We start from the raw sequence: 24433 nt of genomic DNA on the forward strand, positions 1-24433 counted from the left end.
TATTCCAGTAAGTGTAATTGCAGATACTATTTTTTAATTAAATCAAATGCCTGGTCTTTTTCGGAATCTTAATCTGTCTCTAAGGAGTTCTACTATAGCGACTCCTAACTTTTTTGGAATTGAGGGGAAGCAGAATATGTGATCCCAAGATATGCTGCTTTGGCAAGTGGATCACTTTGAGCTGAAGGCAATCAAGACCCAGTAGAGTCAAGAGAAACTTTTACCTTCCTCTTAAATACCTAAAACAATTTAGATAGGGGGCCTGGCCCAGAAAGAGAGTTGTTATCAGAGAAAACTTTCTATCTGAATGATCTATCTGTACAGCAGGACAAACACCTAATTACCAAACACCTGCTCTTCCTATTGTTCTATGAATTACTCTCCTCCCCGTGGAAGCTCGAGGCCCCTATCCCACTCCGTAGCTCAGGATGCATACAAGTCTCAATTGCTCAACTTGTCCTTGAGTCTCATTTTCTTACGGGGTTCCTGTATGTATGTAATTAAATTTGTTTTACTCCTGTTAATTTGTCTCATGTCAACTTAATTATTAGGCCAATCAAAGAACGAAGAAGGGTAAAGGAAAATTTTTTCCTTGCCCACAGAATCACAGTGTTTTGTTAATTATAAACCCCCACCTTTCTGAAATGTACTACAAGATAAATACTTATTTTTAAACAAAATGGAACATGTGTTCTCCAACTTAATTATAAACTGCAGGAATTCAAAGACACAGCTTTGCCACCACAAGTTGATTGCTCCACTGCAGTTTCTTAAAAATTAAGATGCTTAATCTGTCATTCATTCAACAAAAAGTTACTGGGTGCCTAACAGGTGGCCAACACAATGCTAAATTTGATACATAAAAATAATGAATTTCCCATAATAGTTCTGAAGATCACTGGCTATCATCTACCACTTTTCTAGATCTTTGTATTATCAATTATTTTATTGTTACCAATAACAAAAGCTCACAAAGCTGCTTTAATTACAATTTTATACCCCCATGTGGGTGTACGTGCACATAAATATACTGTTGTCTCCACATATTCTCCCTCCTCTCAGCTGGCATGGCTAGTACCCCAGCTTTCCAAATGTCCAGAGAAAACAGTATAAAATCACTATTTGGCTCTAAAAGTGACTATCAACTACACAATGGATATATTTTTAAGTGTAAATATCAATTATTTCTTAGTACTCTGAATTCAATAAGTATTAGGATTTCGCAAAATCTTCCTAGAGAATAACATGGCAGTAAAATCCTTAAGTGATTCACCTGATATCCTGGCATGAAGATTCTGCTTCATAGAGACACCTTCAGGCTGAGAAAGGGACTGGAGGATTGTCAAGGCTGATCTTTGCAGAGCGCTGTCAAAAATAGTTAGTACTTCATTGGGGAACACGTTGAAATACTCTCCAATTTCCATGTTGGTCTCAAAAAGTGTCATTGCATTAACCACAACTGGGTAATGAGCGTCTTCATCTCTTTCCTTCAAGATTAGTAGAATATCATTCTTGTGGTACTCCGAAACATACGATTCAAACACTTGACCAACCAGTGTAACTTGATCAATATTCATCTTGAATCCAGGTAACTAAAGAAAGAGAAAAGATCATATTATACTTTGATATTGTAGACTTAGACACAAGTTAACAAAAAAGATTATCTGGTTGCAAATCATCCTGACGTTGGGTCACCATAATCTCAAAATATTATCTGAATTCAAATTTTTATTAGATCTGAATTAGCTGTTATAGTCACTTAGTAAATTTTTTTTTTTTTAAAAGATTGGCCCTGAGCTATCATCTGTTGCCGACCTTTTCTTTCTTCTTCCCTCCAAAGCCCCCCAGTATATAGCTATATATTCTAGCTGTAGGTCCTTCTAGTTCTACTATGTGGGATGCTGCCTCAGCATGGCTTCATGAGCGGTGCTAGGTCTGCTCCCAGGATCCCAACCAGTGAAACCCTGGGCCGCTGAAGCGGAGTACATGAACTTAACCACTCAGCCAAGGGGCCGGCCCCAGTAAATGTATTTTTCAAGTGAGTGAAGTTAAATCTCAAAGAATTATGTTGGTACTGACTAATGAAATCCAAAACAGTCCAATGCCTTTCCCACATCTTTTCCCAAAACTTCGTCCTCATTAACCCTATAACATATATAAAAGGCCCTTGCCTTTTCTATAACCACATTCCACATACACATACACTCTCAAGTATAAAATCTTAAACGCCAGTCCTGGATAAAGTTACTCCTGTTAGGGTTCTTTGAAAGTGTCATGGTTCTAGGTTTGATTCACATAAAGAACATACCTTTCTCTCTATTCATTCTCTTTCTTGTTACACGCACACATATTCACGTGCATTCTGCTACATAAATGGAATACACACTACTATTCAGATTGCTAGCCAGGTTCGACTTGATTAGTTGAAAGACTGGCTTCATAAATTTACATTTGGCGGTGAATTTGTTTCCTATTTTCTCCTCCTAACCTAGGAAAACTATTGGCTTCTGCAAAAACAGCTGTCAACAGTGTGAAGAAACCAGACAAACTGAGAGGAGGAAAGGAAAATTGGTCTTGAAATGATAAATAACTAGGATTGAAAATAAATACAGTATATTACATTACTTCACCTATCTCATTCCCTTGGCAATATATTTTTTTTAAATTGTATCAACAGATTAAAAGGGCCTACCCCCATTCTACTTTCACGTATATACGCAGATATCTATCACATAGAAGGCATGATGCTGGGAAATGAAAAGCACAATAAAAGGTCCTTTATGCCCCCAGAGAACCAAGGGACAGATCAAATGAAACAGTGCTCCAACAGTGGTAAAATGCAATACAAATAGGAGCACAAAGGAGAGAAGGATTAAATTTAAATGGGGTGACAATCCCAAAGATGGCAATGGGCAGTTACAATAAACTGTCTAAATCAATCATCTAAGAAACTCTTATTTGGTTTGGAAACAGAGAGGGCACCGGAGGACAAGTGTACTTTAATCTGATTTATTTCATTCAACCAACATTTATTGTACTAGGCTCAACAACTAGAAAGATGATTAAAGAAGACTGTTATGAAGGTCACAGTTAGCATCCTAAATATGTCACACTATTTATTTAGCAATATTTTGCCTTCTCCAGGAATGACTATTCTGGAAGATTTGAAAGGAGTATGGAAAGCATACCACACTGAGGCCAAGAATCCTAACTACAGGAGGCCAGTGTGAGATTAAGAGGTGAGTATCTCTATATCCAGGAGAATGAGTGTACGTCGATTATGGCCTCTACATTAATAAGTAATTTGTTTTGGTTAGGTAAGACAAATTCAGCCAAGTGTAAAGCAGAAAAAGCACTTAGGAGGGAACTAATCAAAAGATATTTCCAGGATACGACCTTTGACAAAAACAAACCAACCAACCTGCACTTCCAAGAGTGGCTACAAGAGAATCTCTAAGACTCTATAGATGCATATTGAATTTGGGCAGGAAGGGGGCAGCTGCAGAATTCATGGTTCAAATTAGGGTCAGATTAAATTTCACCTCGTCTTTTTTGAAACAGCATCTTCTGAAAAACAGCATTCACTTTCAGTATCTGAGCAAAACTGATCAAAATGTTTCTGAGCAGTTTGCTAACCCTATAAACATGCCCACAATTACTGTTTTACGACTTACAAGTTCTTTCTTTTTCTTATTGAATATTTGAGGTCAAAATAAAGTCATGTTGTGCTACTTTACCCTCTTGACCAAAGGGAAAGGCCCACAAGAAATGCTAGGCGGACGGATAAGCGGCGACTTGCAGATGGCTGAGCGGAGACTTCCAGCTGGATCGCCGGGAATCGCCGCCCGCCCCTCCGCCGCCGCACCTGCCCGGAGCCCCGCCCCCTCCTGGCGGCCCCGGGGCGCCGCGTCCCAGCCCCGCCCCGCCCCGCTCGCCCGCGGCCTCTCCGCGCCCCTCCCGCCCGCCCACCAGCCGGCTGTCCCCGGGCGCTGGAACACAAGGGGACAGACGTGCTCAGAGGACTGCTTTCCAAACTCCCGACTCCGGACGCAGCCCGGCCCTCACGCCTCGCAGGGCTCTGACCATGCCCGGCCTCGGCTCCCGGGCAGCACGGCGCCGGGCCGGCCCCGGAGTTGAACAGTTTTGGAACTCACCAGATGTGGGCGAGACTTGGGACGAATGGCGGGAGAAAAAAAAAAAAGAGCGGGGAAACGAGGCAGCGGCTGTCACTTACCGGCGGAGGCGCAGGGTCAAGTCCCCGGGGGCGCGCTGCTCCCGAGGTCGGGGGGCGCGGAGAACTCTGGTCGCGCGGCGGCCCCAGGGGCGCGAGGAGGCCCGTGGGGGCGGGGCGGGGCGCGTGCGCGGGGCCGCCCGAGGCGCCGTCGGCCGCGGGGGCGCGCAGACTCCGGCGGGCCCGCCTCGCGCCAGGGCGAAATAGGCGCCACACGGGCGGCTCAGCCCGGCGCGGGCTCCCGACGGACGCCGGGCCGCGCACTGCCTCAACTTGGCGGGCGGCTCGGGCGGCTCTTCCGGGTGGAGAAGCGGGCGGGCGCGCGCCCAGCCAGGCTCGGCGCGACGCGAGGGGCGGGGCCGGGGTGAGGAGGGGCGGGGCGAGGTTGAGGAGGGGCGGGGCCGGGGCGAGAAGGGGCGGGGCCGGGGTGAGGCGGGGCCGGGGCGGGGACAGACCGGAGCGGGCGGCTCCAGGTGGAATGGAAAGAGCGGACTTCTGTGGCGGCTCAGGGCGCTTGTATGGATCGTGCTTTTGGTCTAAGAACTCTGCCAAACCCAAGACCACAAAGATGTTCTCCTATGTTTCCTTCTAGACGTTTTAGAACGAAGATTTTATATTTAGGCCTTTGATCCATTTTGAGCTAATTTTTGTATATGGTGCAGTGTGGATCTTGAAACTTTTTTTGCGTATGGATATCTAGCACCGCTTGTTGAAAGAGCTATTCTTTTTCCACTGAATAGCCTTTACACTTATGTCAAAAATCAGTTGTCCTTGTATGTGTAGGTCTAAGACTTTCTATTCTGTTGCCAGATCTGTCTATCTTTATGACAATACTACAGTATCTTGATTATTGTAGCTTTTTAATGTCTTGAAATCAGACAGTGTTTGGCGTCCAGTTTTTTCTTTCTCAAAGTTGTTTGGGCTCTTGTGTTTCCACATGAAGTTTAAAGTCAGTTTAAACTTAGAGCCAGCTGGAGGTGGAGATTTCCTTTCCCCCAGGTCGATTAGGCCCTGATAAAACTCCAGCAGGTTAGACTCTGGTTAAATAGTTTCACCTGAGGGTAGACCATGTTAAGAAGAGCAGAATGCCCTGGTGTATTTCAAAATGGTTCCACTTCCCTAACATCTGCCAGAAGCACAAAGGAATTTTTCTCTAATATTCACCGTGAGGACCTGGTGAGACTCACAAAAGTGTGAGTGGTCCCTCTGGAATTCATCTTTTCAGACGTGCCCACACTGAGTCTTCAGTAATTTGTCATTACAGTTCAGGTTTCCCTGCCCCGGCACCAGTTCCTGTGGGGGTTTTCAGCTCGTGAGTTTCTTCTCTGGTAAGTTGTGATTCTCAGTATGACCCTTGTCTCCAGTTTGTGGGGTAGTAGTTGGCCCTGTAACCTCACTTCTCTTATGGATCTAAGAAGAGTTTTTGATTTTTCAGGGTTTCAGTTTTTTACTTGTTCTTATGATGGAGTAGTGACTTTCAAGCTTCTTACATGCAGGACCAGAAAAGTCTCAATTATCTTTTAAAGAGGTTTAAATAACAAGAAAATAATCATACATGTTTATTCATGTAGTTACAATTTCCAGTGCTCTTCCATGCACATTTTCTCTTTACCACTGGGTTGAACAGTTTATGATTCGCCTTGATGTATTTCTCTACATATTTTGTGTGCTTTGGATTTGTTCAGTTTCTTGGATCTGTGGGTTTCTAGTTTTCATCAAATTTGGAAAATATTTTGGCTTTCATTTTTTTCTGCTTCCCTCACCCCTGTCCTTTGAGGACTCCAACTATACATATATTATGCTACTTGACATTGCCCTCCAGAACTCACTGATACTCTGTTGAATTTTTTAGACTCTTCTCCCTGTTTCATTTTGGATAGTTTTTATTGCTATGTCCACAAATTCACTCACCTTTTTCTGCAGTGTCTGATCTGCTGTCAATCCTATTCAATGTATGTTACATCTCAGCCACTGTAGTTTTCATCTCTAGAAGTTAGATTTGAGTCTTTTACAAAATATTTTCTATCATGTCTCTACTTAACATGTTCCTCTACCACTTAATCTTTCATATTGTTAATTATGTAGATTCAAATCTTTTATCTTGTTTTATTTCTGTAAATGTTTAGTTGTGTAGTTTAAAATTATTGTAAATAATTTAATATTTCCATATATTTAAAATAATTCTTAATTTTTAGGTTTGTTCTATTTTGTATTCTCTTCTTTTATTCCATTTTATCTCACAATTTACATTCTGCTAAAACACGAGCAGGAATATTTTTTGGTTTTGAAACCCATAAAACAATGCCTTCTATACAGTAGATGCTGAATACTGTTTGTTGAGTGGAATTTTTGTCATATCACTAAAATTTTTGTTTTTATGATTTTGTTTTAGTCTTTAAGCATCTTTTTAAACTTTTAATACTTTCATCCATTTATTGCATATCCCACTTCTCTCTTCCTCTGCTCGCTCCAATGCAGCAGCAGTGCTGTTCCTCAGACAGTCCTGGTTCTCTTTGGCCATAGCACTTTGCACTGGCTGTCACTCCTGCCTGGAATGCTCATCCCCCAGTTATCTATCTGGGTCACTCCCCTCATAGCTGCTCCACACCTATTCCCTGCCTTGTACCCCTTGTCTTCCCTCCCCTTTCTCTGTTGTGTTTATCACTATCACCATCTGACAATATACATGTGTTTTTAACTTATTTTTATCTATCATATATATACGTGTGTGTGTGTGTATATATCTTCCCACAAGAATATGAGCTCCACAGAGCACACAGCTCAGGGATTTTTGTGGGGTTTTTTTCCCACTAGTATATCTCTAGTCCTAAAACAGTCATTGACACACTGTAGGTATGCAATAAATGTTGGAAATGTTAGTCTTTACATGACTTTAATTTTTAAAAAATTCAATTCACCCTTTGACTTTTTATTTTTACATTTTTTTATTGTGAGACTAGTTGGCAAGGTTCACAGACCTCTTTTCAATGTTTCCTGCTCTGTGAACTCAAACCATGCTACCTAATAGATTCTAGGTCCCTCCTCAGAAAAGGATGGACCCCTTTTAAACTGAGGGAGTGTTCAGAGGACCATACTGAACTCACAGACCCTTTCTGTCTAGATTTGGCTTCCTAACAAGGATATTTAATATGCCTAATGTTTATATCCTTCCTTCCAGAGAGCACATTTATTGTTTTGAGGCCTGCTCTCAATTCAACAAATGAAATATGTCTTTTTCTCTTGATGATCTCAGTGCCAGGGCATGGTGTTGCTACATCCTTCATAAAGAGAATATGCTTTGGAAGAATTTTTTCCCATGGATCGCTCTTCAGTGAAGCAAAGAGAAAATTTTGGACTCCAATAATTTATAATCTCTTATTTGGAAGAGCAAGTTATAGGAAAAGTCCTAGGGAAACTTTTATTTGTACTCTGAGGCAGCAGTGTTCAACCTCAGGGGGTGTGCAAGATGAACTCTCTGTGATGCAGAGACATTTATTAGAATTGCTCTTTATATTCTATTTTTGAGTCTAAAGATAAGACATTTAAGGATTTATTATAAAAATTGCCACTAGATCCTTATTATATCTATGTCAGACAGACGCTTGACAAGTACAGTTCTTTTCTTTCTTTTTTTTTTTTTTGCTGAGGAAGATTCTCCCTGAGCTAACATCTGTGCCAGTCTTCCTCTATTTTATATGTGGGATGCCTCCACAGCATGGCTTGATGAACAGTGTGATGAGCGGTGTGTAGTTCCATGTCTGGGATCCAAACCTGCGAACCCTGGGCCACCGAAGTGGAGTGCACAAATTCAACCACTATGCTGCTGGGCTGGCCCCCAGCCCCTCAATCTTAACTTTCAACTTAAGAATTCCTGAGCCCATTGGTAACTATATTGGTGAAATTAAGGTATTATAAAAAACTAAAATGAAGGCAGCTGCCTGAAGATCTTTTTGAACACTCCCAATTTCCCATGAAAAAGTTTCCCTCTTCATCTCCTACTAAAAAGTTGTCGACAGAAAGAAATCAATCTGTTTGTCATATTCTTGTACAAATGGGAATATCACATTGTTTCAGCTTCTAGGTTACCTAAAACTCCTGGGAAGTGAAAAGACACCTGGCTAAAGTCAGCAAGACAATATGCAAAACTGAGTGTGATGGAAACTATTCATGAATGTAAGTTTAAATCTTAATACAAACTTAGCTTCAGCATAACGAGTAAAATAAATGCCATTACGAGGGTACGGTTTTGGCTGGATTAATAAAGATAAATCTGTGGATATTATTTCCCAGTGTACGTGTTTTTAAGGAGTTCTTGATTGCAAGTAACAGAAACTAACTCAAAATAGCTTAAGCAACATTACTATAAGGATGCTGAGCATCTTATGGAGCCAAAACAGGAGGAACACAGCCAATCCTCAGGGAAGAGCTTAACCGAGGAACTGAAAGCCATCGGGGATCTCTGTGTCTTTGGTCTCTTCTTTCATACTTATTTGCTCCATAGTTTTCTTTCTGTGGGTTGCTGTCTCTACTCCTCGGTTAAGTTGGACTCGGTGGCCTTGCAGCTCCAGGGTTACATTTTGCAGGTGCAGCTATATGATGAAACTAACTCAACTTTCTTTGGACCCAATTCCAAATTCTTTTTTTTTTTTTTTTTTTTGGAGGAAGATTAGTCCTGAGCTAACTACTGCCAGCCCTCCTCTTTTTGCTGAGGAAGCCTGGCCCTGAGCTAACATCCATGCCCATCTTCCTCTACTTTATACGTGGGACGCCTACCACAGCATGGCGTGCCAAGCGGTGCCATGTCCACACCTAGGATCTGAACCGGCGAACCCCGGGCTGCGGAGGAGCGGAACCGGCGAACTTAACCACTGCGCCACCAGGCCGGCCCCCTAATTCCAAATTCTTGATGAGAGGATCAGATTTGCCCAGTTAGAGCTCTGTGCTGATCTCCAGTCCACTTAGCTGTAGTCAGGTCATATAGTTCAACATGAGCTCCAGGGGCCAGCCCAGCGGATCAAGGGGTGTTTGTAGGGGGAGTTTTTAGACGAAACAAAAGTGTTGCTGATTCATTCCCTGGGCACAGATCCCTGTTAGTTCTCAGGAGCCCCCAAATGCCTATAATTTTGTGGGGCCTATATACCCACCCAATTCTGGGGCCTAGAACTCCTCTTGCCATAACTCATTTTATTAAACATCTAACTTGAGTAAATTACAGAGTAAAGATCTTTTATTACCAGAGCACTTTAAAGCCTGTTCTGATTGCTAGATTATCTTTGTGGATGGATATCAACCTGATGCATGCCTAGCTGTCATAGTCAATAGAAGGACAGACTTCCCCTATTGATGATAATGTTTTGTTTTGTTTTTTTAAGATTTTATTTTTTCCCTTTTCTCCCCAAAGCCCCCCGGTACATAGTTGTATATTCTTCGTGTGCATCCTTCTAGTTGTGGCATGTGGGACGCTGCCTCAGCGTGGTTTGATGAGCAGTGCCATGTCTGCGCCCAGGATTCGAACCAACGAAACACTGGGCCGCCTGCAGCGGAGCGCGCGAACTTAACCACTCGGCTGCGGGGCCAGCCCCAATGATAACGTTTTTTTAAGAAACATGAATTGTGGTCCTATTTTAAAATCATTAGTAGAAAAAAGTGGCTTCACATAACTACAAATATATTTTGAACAGTAACTGGCACATAGTGGTTATTCAATGACTGAATATTCAGTGACTTTTCTACAATATGTAATTGGTTTATAACATTGCTACACAGAAAATTTTCGTTTTCTGGAAGGACATTTTGCAGTTAAATCATACACGAGGTGGTCATGTAGCTCTAAAGAGGTGCTTCAGGGATGCATGACTGTGGTTATTCTTTGGCCATTGTGGGTGATAGCAACAGCTGCTTTGAAAGTGTTCCAGCCAAAATTACTTCAGCTATGCTTTATGACATGGAACTCTGGAATCCTAGTAAAGAATGATTTTAAAAGTTAAAATAGATTCAATTAAAAGCAGCTTTCTGAGGAAATTTTTCATTTTTTTCTTTTTCTTTTTTTTTTGAGGAAGATTAGCCCTGAGTTAACATCTGCTGCCAATCCTCCTCTTTTTGCTGGGGAAGACTGGCCTTGAGCTCACATCCGTGCCCATCTTCCTCTACTTTATATGTGGGACACCTACCACAGCATGGCTTGCCAAGCGGTGCCATGTCCACACCTGGGATCTGAACTGGTACCCAGGGCCGCTGAAGCAGAACGTGTCAACTTAACCACTGCGCCACCAGGCTGGCCCTGGAAATTTTTCATTTTGCTTGAAATGAAATGGTCAGAGGAGATGACCATAACATAGGTTATCTCAGATTTCATAATTTGATGTCAGTTTGTTACCAAAACCACAGTGGGTTCCCTCCTGGCGAGTTAAATCAGACTGTCCACCAGAAGTGGTTGTCTCACAAAGTAAAGTATATTTGCAGCAAATAGGAGACCATGAGGAATCATTTCCAGAGTCATGGCATCCTGGAACAAAGGGAAGCAGGGACATTTATTTTGGATGGGGAATGAATATTCAAAAGGGAGAGGTGGGTATTCGCTTGCACAGGCTCAGATGGAAAACATGCTTCCACGTACACTGCAGGTTACAGGTAATAAGGTGTAAGCTCCTCCTGGAGAGATCTTAGGCCAAGGTCATAGGCGTGGCTCTCTGGTGAGGCTTGGTCTGGTTCAGGGTGGTTGGTGATTGCATCTCATTAACATAACAAAAGGGAAAAGAACAATTTGGAAAAAAGAGTGAAAATATCCAAATCTACCACTGTGTTCCTCGGGTAACAAGTCGGTGACAAATTCTGTTATTTCCAATGCATATGGTTCTATCATCAGTTAGAAATATGAAATAGCAGCGTTCCAGGTCTTGTCATTAGTAGCTTGTCAGATTACAACCTCTTCCTGCTAGCCAAGAGCCTCGCTGAGAGAAATTATATTTAAGGAAGGTTGTCCAAGGGACTTTTCACTCCTTTATTCTGTTTTCTCCTAGAATTAAGTTAGACACTAGACAGCTATTACTTAGTATTCTGGCACTTTTTGCAGAATTTCTTACATTGTTATTCGTAAATGCTATAACTTCCCTTTTTATCAAAGATTACTTAAAAAAACAGCTTTGTGAAATTCACTTGTTTTCTTGTAAAAATAATTAAGAACACCATTCACTATTCTATCCAATTGTCTCCTATACTGAAGTTCTACAGGAATTCCTCCTAGAATTCAGGCCCAGGGAAGCTTTCTCCTCCTGAGAAGGCTTCCTCTTTTCCCATAGTAAGAATCATACAACCGTGCATCCTTTCACCCCAGCTCAGAGAGGCGTCGGGCAGACACTGAAGTTGCAGCCCAGTTATGTTGGCCTTCAATTACGTGTTTGTGTTCTCCTTTCAATTAGTCCTGATTTTCCACTACTATTTACTTAGTAGCTTCAATAAAAAAAATATATTTTTATTGTGTCTTCTTTGGCCTCACGTCAAATCCTTTTTGAATGAAGCAGTGTATGTATATATTAATGTATACATATAAAAATAAAATGGCAATGAATTTAGAATGTAAAAGAATTTAGGTGTATATGTACAATCATACACACATGTGTGCGTGAACATCCGGACACACACATGGAGTCAGTTTCTCTTGAAGATACAGATCTATTTCATTCAGATCATCCAATAACCTACTAGGAGTCAGGCATTGTACTAGCAAGGAAAGCTGAAAGATAAATTACAGATCTCCTCAACTTACGACGGGGCTGCATGCTGATAAACCTATTACAAGTTGAAAATATTGTGAGTTGAAAATGCATTTAATACACTGTAGGTCCCTGCTTGCTCAGCAATAACCTATGTGCACTATTGCAATCATGTGTCCTTCTGGCCCCCTTCTGAGCAGGATGCCAACCGTCTGGGATTTGTAATAATCCAGGACCTGGCCAACCTGGATCTTATCGGAAAGAACAGCACGTCTGGAAGGGATGCAGAGCCCTTCCACGTGAGCTACTGTTCCTGGGAACGCTGGTTGTACCAAGGACAGTCCCTCTTTGCAAGTACATAGCCTTTGTTCCCCTGCCTATATAAGCAACCCCCTCTCTGCCTGTGGTGGCAGGTGCACCAGTCCATCCAGGCAGCCGCCCCTGGACACTCCCTATACGTAAGTCCCAATAAACCTACATGTCTCCTGTGCCCTCTCTGGGTCATTTCCTCTGTCTTTCTGCACCCTCTCCTGCACTGCTTGCTCAACTGGCTGTGCAGGCAAACACCTACCCTACCGAATAGCATAGCTTCGCCTAGCCTACTTTAAATGTGCTCAGAACACTTATATTAGCCTACAGCTGGGCAAAATCATCCACCTCAAAGCCTATTTTACAATAAGGTGTTGAATATCTCATGTAATTTCTTGATTACTGAACTGAAAAACAATGGTTATATGGGTACAGAATGGTTGTAAGTCTACCGATCAGTCACTCTCCTGATCGTGTGGCTGCCTGGGAGCTGCGGCTCGCTGCCACCGCCCAGCATCATGAAACACTGTCCAAAGAGTATCCTACCACATAGGGCTAGCCCAGGAAAAGAGCAAGATTTAGACTTGAGTACAGTTTCTACTGAATGGGTATCACTTTTGCACCATTGTAAAGTTGAAAAATTCTAAGTCAAACCATCGAAAATCGGGGACCATCTTACATGGTAATTGACTTTAAGAGCATTTGGGGAGACAGAAAAACAAGTCCTTGCTCCTGTATCACCCTTTAATGAGGCTAACCAGGACATTCTGTTTAATACTGCATCACGCCCATCCCTTCTCACCCCAGCTCTCTTACCCTACCATCCTTTTTCCTTTTTCTATAGCACTTACCAATTTCTAACATTCGATGTATTTATTATGTTTATTGTTTATTGTGTATCTCCCCTGCTTCTAATCTAAGTTCCATGAGGACAGGGATATCTGTCTGCTTTGTTCAATGATATATTTATCCCAGCCACCTTAAGTAATGCCTGGCACATAATAGGCACTCAATAAGTATTTGTTGAGTGATGGAATAATTGTAATTTAAGTGCTATGGGTGCACCTAGAAAGGAACGTCTAATTCAGTGTGAGGGTGTGGAAAAAACCTTCACAGAGGAGATGACCAGAGAGGCTACTGGGTGGCAACAGAAAGGTATTTCAGGCACAAGCCCAGAAAACTCAGATAAGAGGGGTAAATGCCTTGGTAATACACAAGGTGAAACCCACGAGTTGGTCTGTACATGACATTCCCCTAGCGTCTGAAGTAATCTTCTTCGGTTGTTCTCCATCTCTAACTATATCCTCCAAGCATCTTCTGTTCAGATGCTGAGGCTTAAACATATGCTGAAGTACCAAATAGCAGCACATTCATGTAGAAAATGGCATGTAGAAAAAAGCAAAAGGAATGAATCTTATTTAACAGAAGAGATTTTGCCTTAAATAATTTGCAAATATAGTGATTTATAACATAATTTAAGTACTTTTATTTGGAAAACAATACAGAGTCACTGGGATAGGACTCTGCTACTTAATCTTTTTGTTAATTTATTTTTTAAATTGAGAGAATTAACATGTAACATTAATTTCAGGTGTACAACATAATGATTTGATATTTGTATACAATTCAAAATGATCACCACAATAAATCTAGTTAACATTTGTCACCTTACATAGTTACAAAAAATTTTTTTCTTGGGATGAGAACTTTTAAGATCTACTCTCTCAGCAACTTTCAAATATGAAGTACAGTATTATTAACTATAGTCACCAAGCTGTACATTACATCCTCATGACTTATTTATTTTATAACTGGAAGTTTGTGCCTTTTGATCCCCTTCATCCATTCCTCCCACACCCTAACCCCCACCTCTGGCAACCACCCTCTCTTCTCTGTATTTATGAGCTTGGTTTTTTAAAGATTCCACGTATAAATAAGACCATGGTATTTGTCTTTATCTGACTTACTTCACTTAGCATAATGCCCTTGAGGTAGATCCATGTTGTTGCAAATGGCAAGATTTCATACTTTTTTATGTCTGAGTAATATTCCACTGTGTGCATACTGCACATTTTCTTTATCCATTCTTCTGTTGATGGGCAGTGAGGTTGTTTCCATGTCTTGGCTATTGTAAATAATACTGCAATGAACATGGGGTGTCCATGTATCTTTTTGAGTATTTTCATTTTCTTCAAATACTCAGAAGTGGAATGCTGGATCATATAGTTCTATTTTTAATTTTTGGAGGAATCTCCATACTGTTTCCCATAGTGGCTGCACCAATTTACATTCCCACCAACAGTGCACAAGAATTCCCGTTTCTCCACATCCTTGCCAACACTTATTTCTCGTCTTTTTGGTAATAGCCATACTAACAGGTGTGAGGTGATATCTCATTGTGGTTTTGATTTGCATTTCCCTGGTTATTAGTGATGTTGAGCATCTTTTCATGTGCCTGTTGGCCATTTGTATGTCTTTTTGGAAAAATGTCTATTCAGGTCCTCTGCCCATTTTTTAATCAAATTGTTTGTTTTTTTGAGTTGTATCAGTTCTTGCTATATTCTGCACATTAACCCTGTATCAGATATATGATTTGCAAATATCTTCTGCCATTCAGTAGGTTGCCTTTTCATTTTATTGATGATTTCCTTTGCTCTGCAGAAGCTATTTTAGTTTGATGTAGTTCCACTTGTTTATTTTTGATTTTGCTTTTTTTTTTATTGTGGTAAAATATGACATAAAGTTTAGCATTTTAACCATTTTTAAGTGTACAATTCAGTGGCATTAAGTATATTCATAATGTTCTGCAATCATTACCACTATCCATCTCCAGAACATTTTTATCATCCCAAACAAAAACTCTGTACCCATTAAACAATAATTCTCCTTTGGGACCGGCCCCATGGTGTTGTGGTTAAGTTCAGTGTGCTCTACTTCAGCAGCCCAGGTTCATGGGTTTGGGTCCTGGGCGCGGACCTACACCACTTGTCAGCCATGCTATGGCAGCAACCCACCCATAAAATGGAAGAAGATTGGCACAGATGTTAGCTCAGGGTTAATCTTCCTCAAGGAAAAAGGATAAGAAGATTGGCAAGAGATGTTAGCTCAGGGCTAATCTTCCTCAGCAAAAAAAAAAAAAAAAAAAAAAAGTTAAAATAATTTTCCTTTACTTCCTTCCTTCAGTTCCTGACACACTCTATTCTGTCTTTATGAATTTGTCTATTCTAGGTACCTCACATAAGTGGAACTGTACAGTATTTGTTCTTTTGTCTGGCTTATTTCACTTAGCATGTGAATTTCATTCCTTTTTAAGGCTGAATAATATTCCATTGTATGTATATACCACTTTCTGCTATTGTGAGATGATAAAAAATAAATATATTGGTCTCTGCCCTCAGTTCCTGGCACAAAGCTCCTAAAACTTGTAATTTTCTAAGTGATAAGAACTCTAGGAGCAATTTTGTTCTAATATTTGTCTTTGACCCCATCCCTGACACAAGGATCCTAAAATCCTTGTAAATTCCTAAGCAATAAGAGCACTACTGGGGCTCCTGGATGGCGGCTGGTCACCAGAAAGATGAAGCCATGATTAGAAGCTTGGAATTTTCAGCCCCAGCCCCCATTTTCTTGAGAAGGGAGAAGGGCTGAAAATGGAGTTAATGATCGATCATTTACAATGAGGAAGCCTCCATTAAATCCCAAATGTCCAGGATTCGGGGAGCTTCCAGCTTGGCAAACACATCCAAACAGGGAAGGTAATGCACTCGGACTTCATGAGGACAGAGGCTCCTGTGCTCGGGATCCTCACAGACTTTGCCTATGTATTTCTTCATCTGGCTATTCATCTGTATCCTTTATATCTCTTAATAGACTGGTAGACATAGTGTTTCCCTGAGTTCTATGAGCTGTTCTAGCAAATTAATTGAACCCAAGGAGAGGATCATTAGAACCTCTGGTCTACAGCCAGTTATTCAAAAGCACAGGTGATAACCTGGGCTTGCGACTGGCATCTGAAGCATGGGTGTGTGTGGGGGCAGACATGTGGGACTGAGCCCTTAATCTGTGGGATCTGATGCTATCTTCATGTAGACAGTGTCAGAATTGAGTTAAATTGTAGGACATCCAGCTGGTGTCAAAGACTTGCTTGTTGTGGGGAGAATCTTCCATACATTTGGTGACCACAGTGTCAGAAATGAAGTGTTTTGTATGAGTAAAGGAGTCACACAGGAGATAGACTGAATGGAGGTTTTTCCCTACAACAAGAGAGAAAGACTGGGTTTTTCATTTTGTTTATCCCTTCATCTGTTGGTGGACCTTTGGAGTGTTTCTACCTTTTGGCTATTGTGAATAATGCCTCTATGGCCATTGGTGTACAAGTATCTGTTTGAGTTCCTGCTTTCAATTCTGCTTTTGGTTGTATACCTAGAAGTGGAATTGCTGTATTATATGGTAATTCTATGTTTAACTTTTTGAGGAACCGCCAAACTTTTTTCTACAGTGACTGCACCATTTTACATTCCCACCAGCCGTACACAAGGGCTCCAATTTTTCCACATCCTTGCCAACACTTTTTTTTAAAGAAAAGCCATCCTAATGAGTGTGAAGTGGTAACTCATTGTGGTTTTAACTTACTTTTTTCTAATGAATAGTGATGTTGAGCATTTCCTGTGCTTATTGGCCATTTGTATATCTTCTCTGGAGAAATCTCTAAGCTCTTTGCCCGTTTTTGAATTGCGTTTTGTTGTTGTTTTAGTAGTTCTTTATATATTCTGGATATTAATCCCTTATCAGTATATGCTTTGTAAATATCCTCTCCCATTTTGCGGGAGTTGCCTTTTTACTCTGTTGATAGTGTCCTTTGATGCACAAAAGTTTTTAATTTTGATGAAGTCCAATTTATCATTTTGTTGTTACCTGTGCTTTTGGTGTCATATCCAAGAAATAACTGCCAAATCCAATGTCATGAAGGTTTACCTTATATTTTCTCTTAAGAGTTTTATAGTTTTAGCTTTTATCTTTAGGTCTTTGATCCATTTTGAGTTAGTTTTTGTATATGGTGTAAGGTAAGGGTCCATCTTTGTTCTTTTGCATGTGGATATCCAGTTTTCCTAGCACCATTCGTTGAAAAGACTGTCCTTTCATAATTGAATGATCTTGGCACCTTTGTCAAAAATCATTTGATCATATATGTGAGAGTTTATTTCTGGGCTACCTATTCTATTTCAAGCAGATTTTGACTACGAATAAAAGTAAATTAAAATTATGGTTGAAATTAAATATAGCTACATTCAGAAAATTACAGAGATATTTATATTCCTGCAATATAATTCCATCAATTATGTTGTTGACCTTTTATTTGAAAGATAAAATGTTCTCCGTTTCTTATGTGAAAATAAATTAATACTTAAGAGACTTCGTATGGATTTTGAGCTGGATCCAAAGCAGGATACTGCTCTCAAAATATTTTCATATGCTTTTATCGTTAATACATTTTTGGAATCTGAATACTTAAATAAGAAATGTGTTTCTGTTATATTTCTAAGTATCTCATTTGTATTGCTTTTTGGCAAACTTTTGCATATGGTTCCTGTGGACACGAATGAAGCAATTCCAACCATAAATTTTTTCTTCTCCACCCCCAACCCACATTAATACTCTCTACAATATGATGAAAGATGCAGCAAAACAAACCAATCATGGTTCAGCTGTTCAAGAAGCATTTTTTCTGTCCTAGCTCTAGTACAGAGTGCCATTATGCAAAGAAAATATTCCTTATAGTTCTCCTCTTAAGGCCTATCTCTTCATCTCAGATTTAAAATCAGAGTGTTTGGGTAAAAAGCTACAAGTTAGATACTGTTTGATGATGACGAAAAGCCTTAGGTAAATATTTTAAGATATGGTGTTAAGAATAAAAACACCAAGAGTTTTAATCATACCTACATACTATTGGCTATGAAGGAGGTGACAGAATGAGGTAAGAACAAAACATCTTGACCTAGATGTAAAAATCAGTCTGACATCTTCTAAGGTAAGAGTGATACCGTGATCTATTAAAGTAATATATCTTTGGCCAGTTTCTGGCAAAGGGCTCCCCCTAAAACCATTGGAATTCCCTACAATAAGAGTGATAAAGGTGTCTTTTGTTATGTTAATGAGGTGATTTTTGGACTCCACGTAAGGATGGGTCAGGAAGGGGAGACGGGTTGGAGATTGAGTTCAATGACCAATGGGCAGTGATTTGCGCAATCTTGCCTATGTAATAAGGCCTCTATAAAAACCCAAAAGGGCTGGGTTCAGAGAACTTCCAGGCTGGGGAACTAGAACGCTTTCACGTGTCACTGTACCAAGCCTCAAACTCCACAAGGAAAGAAGCTCCTTTGTTTGGGACCCCATCCCATGTATGTTTTCATCTGGCTGTTGATTCATACCCTTTAATGTTCTTTGTAATATCCTTTGTAATAAATTGGTAATCTAGTGAGTGAAAGGGTTTACTGACTTCTGTGAGCCACTCTAACAAGTTAATCAAACCCAAGGAGGGGGTCGTGGTAATCTCTGATTTATAGCCAGGTGGTCAAAAGCACAGGTAACAACCTGGGGCTTGTGATTGGCATCTGAAGTGGAGGGCAGTCTTGTAGGACTGAGCCCTTAACCTGTGGGATCTGATGCTATCTCCTGGTGGACAGTGTCAGAATTAAATTGAATTGTAGGACACCCAGCTGGTATCCAAGAGATTAGAAGAGATGGCCTCTGGGTGTCCACGTTGCTTTATATTCTACCAAAATAAATGTCTTGCTGAAACTTTATTTTTTCTTCAATCATAATGTTAAGCATTTATATATGACTTCTTTGACTGTCTCTTTAATGTTATTACATATAACCCAGTGACAGCTGAAGTTTGTTATAAAACTTTTGGTCTCTTCTCTTTCTCTTGTCCTTTTAATCCCTCTCCTTCTTTCTCTTCTCATCACAAAGAAATGATCAAACACAAATAAAACCCACCTTGACCTTGCATCTCAGTGTCACTATCACCTTCTCTCTTTCCTCTTCCTTGTATAGCCAAGTTTCTTCAAAGAGGGGTTTTCACTCACTGTCTCAACTTCCTCCCAACTCACTTCCCTGGGATCTAGCTTTGGCTGCTGCCATTACCCTGAATCTGCTTTTGCTAGGTCCATTTTCTAGTTGTCACAGCCAATGGACACTTCCCGTTATTTCCCTTTGATCCCTACAGCACTTGACATTGTTGGTTGGCTGCTCTTTGAAACATCCTTCTTGCACGACATCATGCTTTTGTGGATCTGTAACTCTACTTATTCTCATTCAAGCTCTGCCTGCCCCTTAAATGTTGGTGCCCTCCAACATTCTATCCACAACCCCATTTCCTGTTTGCATCCAGACCCTTGGCTTTATCAATCTCATATATGCCATGCTCCAGATCCTTGCATTTAACTGCCTATTAATTATTCCAGAGAAACTTTAATTTCAATACATCTGAAATCAAACTTCATCTTTTGCCCATACTTCGTTTTCTTTCATGTTCCACACATATTTGTCACCAACTCCCATCAATTCTACATTTTCATTCTTTATCCCCTCCTCTCCATTCCCATTAACAATTCTTTGGTTCAGTCCTCATCTGAATGAATTCTCTAAGTCTTGAACTGGTCTTGCTGTTAGTCAGGTCTCCATCTTTTCTGAACAAATTGCAGCCAATATAGTGATTTAAAAACTCTTTAAATCTAATCATGTAATTTATTACCTGCTCCAAATTCTAGAGGATCAAGTTGAATTCCTTACTAAGCATTTCAGGCCATTTGTAACAATGGAAAGAGCACAGGTTTCAACTTTTACCAGTTGTATGATTGTGTGTGTGTTGAGGGAGTGTTCAGTTTCTTCATCTGAATTGTGGAGGGGTTCAAATGTTAAAAGTGTACTATCTAATACAAGATATGTGCTCAAGAAATGGCTGCTGTCTGATGCCACATTGGTCCTGCAGGACTGCTCTGAGTTCTCTGGAGGCAGCCGGTCTCCTCTATCCTGACTTTCAGCTTGTGCCTGGAACAGCCTTGCCTTTGGTCTATCCGGTTAATTCCTATTCATCTTTCAATATTACACTTGGGTACCACTTCCATGTCGAGCTTAGGTGGCTTCACACCTTAGTTAGGTAGCCACAATTATCACTTCCTCCTCTCCGCTCCTATTGTACACGCCATAAATCTTATTTGTGGCTCTTCTGTTACTGTAAAAAAAAAAAAAAAAAGTTTGGTTCTGGACTATTTCAGAAAGTGTACAGCGAGCTCCTTGAGCACAGGTGTTCACCACCTTCGGATGCTCATGTGGAGCGCAGTCACCTGCATGAGTGCTAATCAGCAGACACTTGGTAAGTAGTGTCCAAATTATGAGATATGTATAAACTAGGGGCAAGACAATGTGCTCATAACTGTTTTTTATTTTTTGAAATACGCGTGAACCATTTTTCTTGAAAAATTCAATCTCTTAGTTAAAGGAAAAAGAAATTCAGACCAAGTATTTTGTGGAAACTTTTTCTCAACTTAAAGATAACTTAAAGAACATGCTACCAACTGTGCGTACTCATATGCAATGGTTTATTCCTTGAAGATTTTGTGAGGATTCAATGAGATAATCTTTCTATTGCCCCCTTAGCACAGTGACTGACACATAATAACCATTTAAAAAGTTGGTCTTTAACATTATTACAATCATTCATAGATCATGTATTTGCGTTTACCTTGTTCACCCAGATTCCTCTAAAATCTACATTACTAAATCAACTAAATTGGGCACAGGAGAAATGGACACATTCTTTCAGGCCACAGGATAGCAGCCTGCCCACATGGACTGAAAGCTTACAGAGCAAGAGGGCTCACTGAGATGTGAGAGCGGTTAGCTGAGTCCATGTTCATGCGTCAATACTTAAAGCTAACTGGCTATTAAGACAAATTAAGATAGAACTGATTGTCTCTTTACCCAATAACTTTTGGCCACAACGCATAATATTAATCACAGATACTAACTATACTAGAAGTTCTAGAGGCTCAGCTATCAGAATAATTTTAAAAAACACTGTAATCAGCAGTATTTTATATACTTCAGTCCAAAATTTCCACAAGGGTTTTCATTTTAGCCTTGTAAGTTTAGAGAACACAGTAGTTATAGTTATACATGGTCATGGAACAAATTAATAGATTATAACATATTTTCCGAGGCTGATTTTCTTATGATTATTGAATATCCAATAATTTGATATTTTATGATTATCAATAAAACTTTTTTGGCAAGTCTTACCTGTAATTAAAAAGTATTTCAAAATTTAAAAAACTTACTAGAAAAGAATGAAAAGCATTATTGTTTGTTCTAACAAAATTTATTATGCAGTAATTACAAAGGTTAAAGACTCTTCCATCTCAAATAAAAATAACTGTTATAATTACACATATAATATAGTACCTTATAGAGTGATTCCAATAAATATCACAGGAAATACAGTGCATTTTTAAATTGGAGAGACAAATACTTTCTCATTCACAGTGTTTGACATAGGAAAGCCTGTTCACATAATGATCTGTATAAGGTCATGCTCTTAGTAACAGTCCACACAGAGCTGTGCCAACACAATTCTTTCAGAATGTGAAGTACCGGGCAAACCACTCCTGGCGCTGGGGATCTGGAGAAGCCACCGGGGAAGCTTCACTCTGAGGAGGACTGAATTCATAAAAAGAGAGACATGTAACCCAGCATTACGCTGTTTTGCAAAATGAAGGGAAAAGCACATAAAACATCAGTCTAGGTAACCACGACTGGCTCCCTATGCTACAAGATGCACTTTAAAGCTTTGCTCCTTCCTCTGCACTACATGGGGTTCTCCACTCCATGAGAGGCATCAGCAGCTCTGATGAAGTCAGGTAAGGAGGAGTCACATGGCAACAATTACACAAAACAAACATCAGACAGTTGAGAAAAATAATGTCACCTTCTTTGAATAAAGAAATTTAGGAGGAATTGTGGGAAATGAGAGAACAAGATAACATTCCTCTCTTTCAGCACCGTTTTTCTTGTAGGTAATTAAAATTTTAGAATCTGACACAGCATTTGATTCTTTCAGATGTGTCCTTAACTATAACTAAATTAAGTAGCTAAACCATGGTATTCTATTTTACCATATGTATATTTATAGTAAACTTTCATAATTCCATAAGCAAATACTCTAGGGGAAAAGGAGCACGTTAAAAAGCCAATTTCCCCTCCATCCTCAAAGTTCTGTAATTTATACATATCTTAATTCTAACTAAAGATTCTTTGGGCTAGTTGAGAAAACAAGAGAATCCCTACCGTCTCTGGGGGAAATTACAAGGCACGCAACAATGTGTAATGGAAACTCCAGTAGTCACGTTCCTTGAGCTCATGCACATGCATCCTACTGATACCTGAATATACCCATGCACAAGGGAAAATAAGCAACACAAAAGATTTAGCAGGAGACACATTCAAAGGTGTATGTGACTATTTTCCATTCTTGCTATCTTTTTCTACTTAAAATAATTACTCATTAACTATGTCATTAACCACTTAGCCTGGAAAAAGATAGTCTGCCTGTAAGACTATTACTAGTGACACCGCTTGAGATTTACTAAGAATAAGTTAAAAATAAATAAAGCAGCACAAAATAGTAAGGTAAGCATAACGACAGTATTTTCTGACTTTAGTTATTTAATGGATAAACAACTGGATGTTATTCAAATTTTACTTGTTAATACATTTAATAAACTGAGATAAATTAAAATTGGAATGTTAATTATAAAAATTATTTTTTCTAAATTTATTTTTGCTTATGTGTATCATTAAGTTCCCAGAGATTATGTATTTTTTATTTTGGCAATAAGCATGGTTAAACAAGAAAGGGGAAAAAAATAAACATATAAGAAACAGAAACAAAAGCTACTTAATTAAAGTATTTTTTTAAGTTCTGTAATAAGGATGGATTATTACTGAAAAATTGGTGACAATAATAAAAACAAAGGTTTATAAATATTAAAATCCTAAGCATATGAATTACATTAGCACCTCTTTAAGCATTTAGAAAATTGACAAGAAATTAGAAAAAATCTTTTAACAGAGTCAAAAAGGAGTGCTCTAGAGAGGGGATAAATATACTTTGAAAATATTTCACAGTAATATATCTTTTCCTAGGCTGTTCTTAAAGCAGTGGATTTCTACAATGTAAGAAGGTAAATTTCTCAAGTTAAAAAAGAAAAGAAAAGGAAAAAAAATCCCTGGTGAGACGGGGCTCACCTCAAAAATGTCTTGGGCTCTTTGGGTGGCACTGGCTGTGGAAGTGGTTTGCTGCTGTTGAACTCAATATCGTGGACTGGAGAATTAGGAATGGGATCCAGGCGGTTAGGATGTCCATTGCCCACTCCACCAGATTCCAGAGCACTTAGATTGGGAACACTCACAAACCTGTTTGTTGGTGATTTATCATTCTTCTTCTTTTGCTGCATTAAAAATAATACATGTGAGGATAGTCCCTGCATAAGGACACATGAGAAAATAGGAATAGTAGAAGATATAAATTTGGCATGGGAAAATTTTAGAAGTTTTCTGTTAAGTTGGGATGTTAAAATGAACCAGTGTTACCCAAAGCGTGGTCTGGTGATCCTTGGAGGTGTTCTTTATCTACATGGAATCCTCACAGACAGACATGCTGCTAGGACAGAAGGAATGAGGAAGAAACATTTAGGAATAGTTCATGGGGGGGGGGGGAGGGGGAAAGAATGCCAAGGGGTAAAGAATACTGGGAGGAAAAGGGAGAAGAAAGGGGGAAAGAGTAGGTCTTGCAGATACCACAAGGTTAAATGGATTTAGGCTAAAATTAGGAGAAGGGATAAAGTTAAAGTAATTAAAAGAAAGGTCCATGAACTTTAGCCATCTGTCAAAGGGAGGCAGTCCTTGCCTGGAAAAAAAAGGAACGAGAAAATGCTTGGCAAAGTAGTTTGAAACAAATCTCACATTTCTACTTAAGACCTAAAGCTGACTCAGAGAAATAATTTGGTTTTAAATTCACTGCACCATCTTTCTGAAGAGAGAAAATTAAATCTGCATAATTAAGCCTTATTTCCCAATTAATTGGTAGTATCATTAATTGGCTCACAATAGTTTTAAAAAA

The 24433-nt window shown here is 39.7% G+C and overlaps 2 protein-coding genes across 23 annotated transcripts in view; both read right to left on the minus strand.

Moving 5' to 3' along the window:
- Nucleotides 1-4591, minus strand: part of LOC103559605 (DNA helicase MCM9) — an 85427-nt gene extending 80836 nt beyond the window's left edge. For 4 of the 6 annotated variants that reach the window (XR_011522637.1, XM_070559333.1, XM_070559334.1 and 1 more), the window contains exons 1-2: nt 4235-4490; nt 1274-1592 (exon numbers count right to left, since the gene is read on the minus strand). Coding sequence is in view for 4 of the 6 variants with exons in the window: in XM_070559333.1 (XP_070415434.1) it covers nt 1274-1577 (304 nt within the window). In the remaining 2 variants the exon portion in view is untranslated. Of the gene's footprint in view, nt 1-1273; nt 1593-4234 lie in introns of all 6 variants that reach the window. The other 2 variants (XR_011522638.1, XM_070559332.1) reach the window with 2 other exon arrangements.
- Nucleotides 4592-19174: 14583 nt separating this feature from the next.
- FAM184A (family with sequence similarity 184 member A) overlaps nt 19175-24433 on the minus strand; it is a 135172-nt gene continuing 129913 nt past the window's right edge. For 8 of the 17 annotated variants that reach the window (XM_070559345.1, XM_070559342.1, XM_070559341.1 and 5 more), the window contains 2 exons: nt 23560-23762; nt 20833-21972 (listed from right to left, as the gene is read on the minus strand). In XM_070559345.1, coding sequence (XP_070415446.1) covers nt 21891-21972; nt 23560-23762 — 285 coding nt within the window. In that variant the 3' untranslated portion in view covers nt 20833-21890. Of the gene's footprint in view, nt 20489-20832; nt 21973-22599; nt 22695-23559; nt 24221-24433 lie in introns of those variants that run through there. The other 9 variants (XR_011522643.1, XR_011522645.1, XR_011522641.1 and 6 more) reach the window with 5 other exon arrangements.

This window comes from Equus przewalskii, chromosome 9 (assembly GCF_037783145.1).
Source record: "Equus przewalskii isolate Varuska chromosome 9, EquPr2, whole genome shotgun sequence".
Lineage (NCBI taxonomy): Eukaryota > Metazoa > Chordata > Mammalia > Perissodactyla > Equidae > Equus > Equus przewalskii.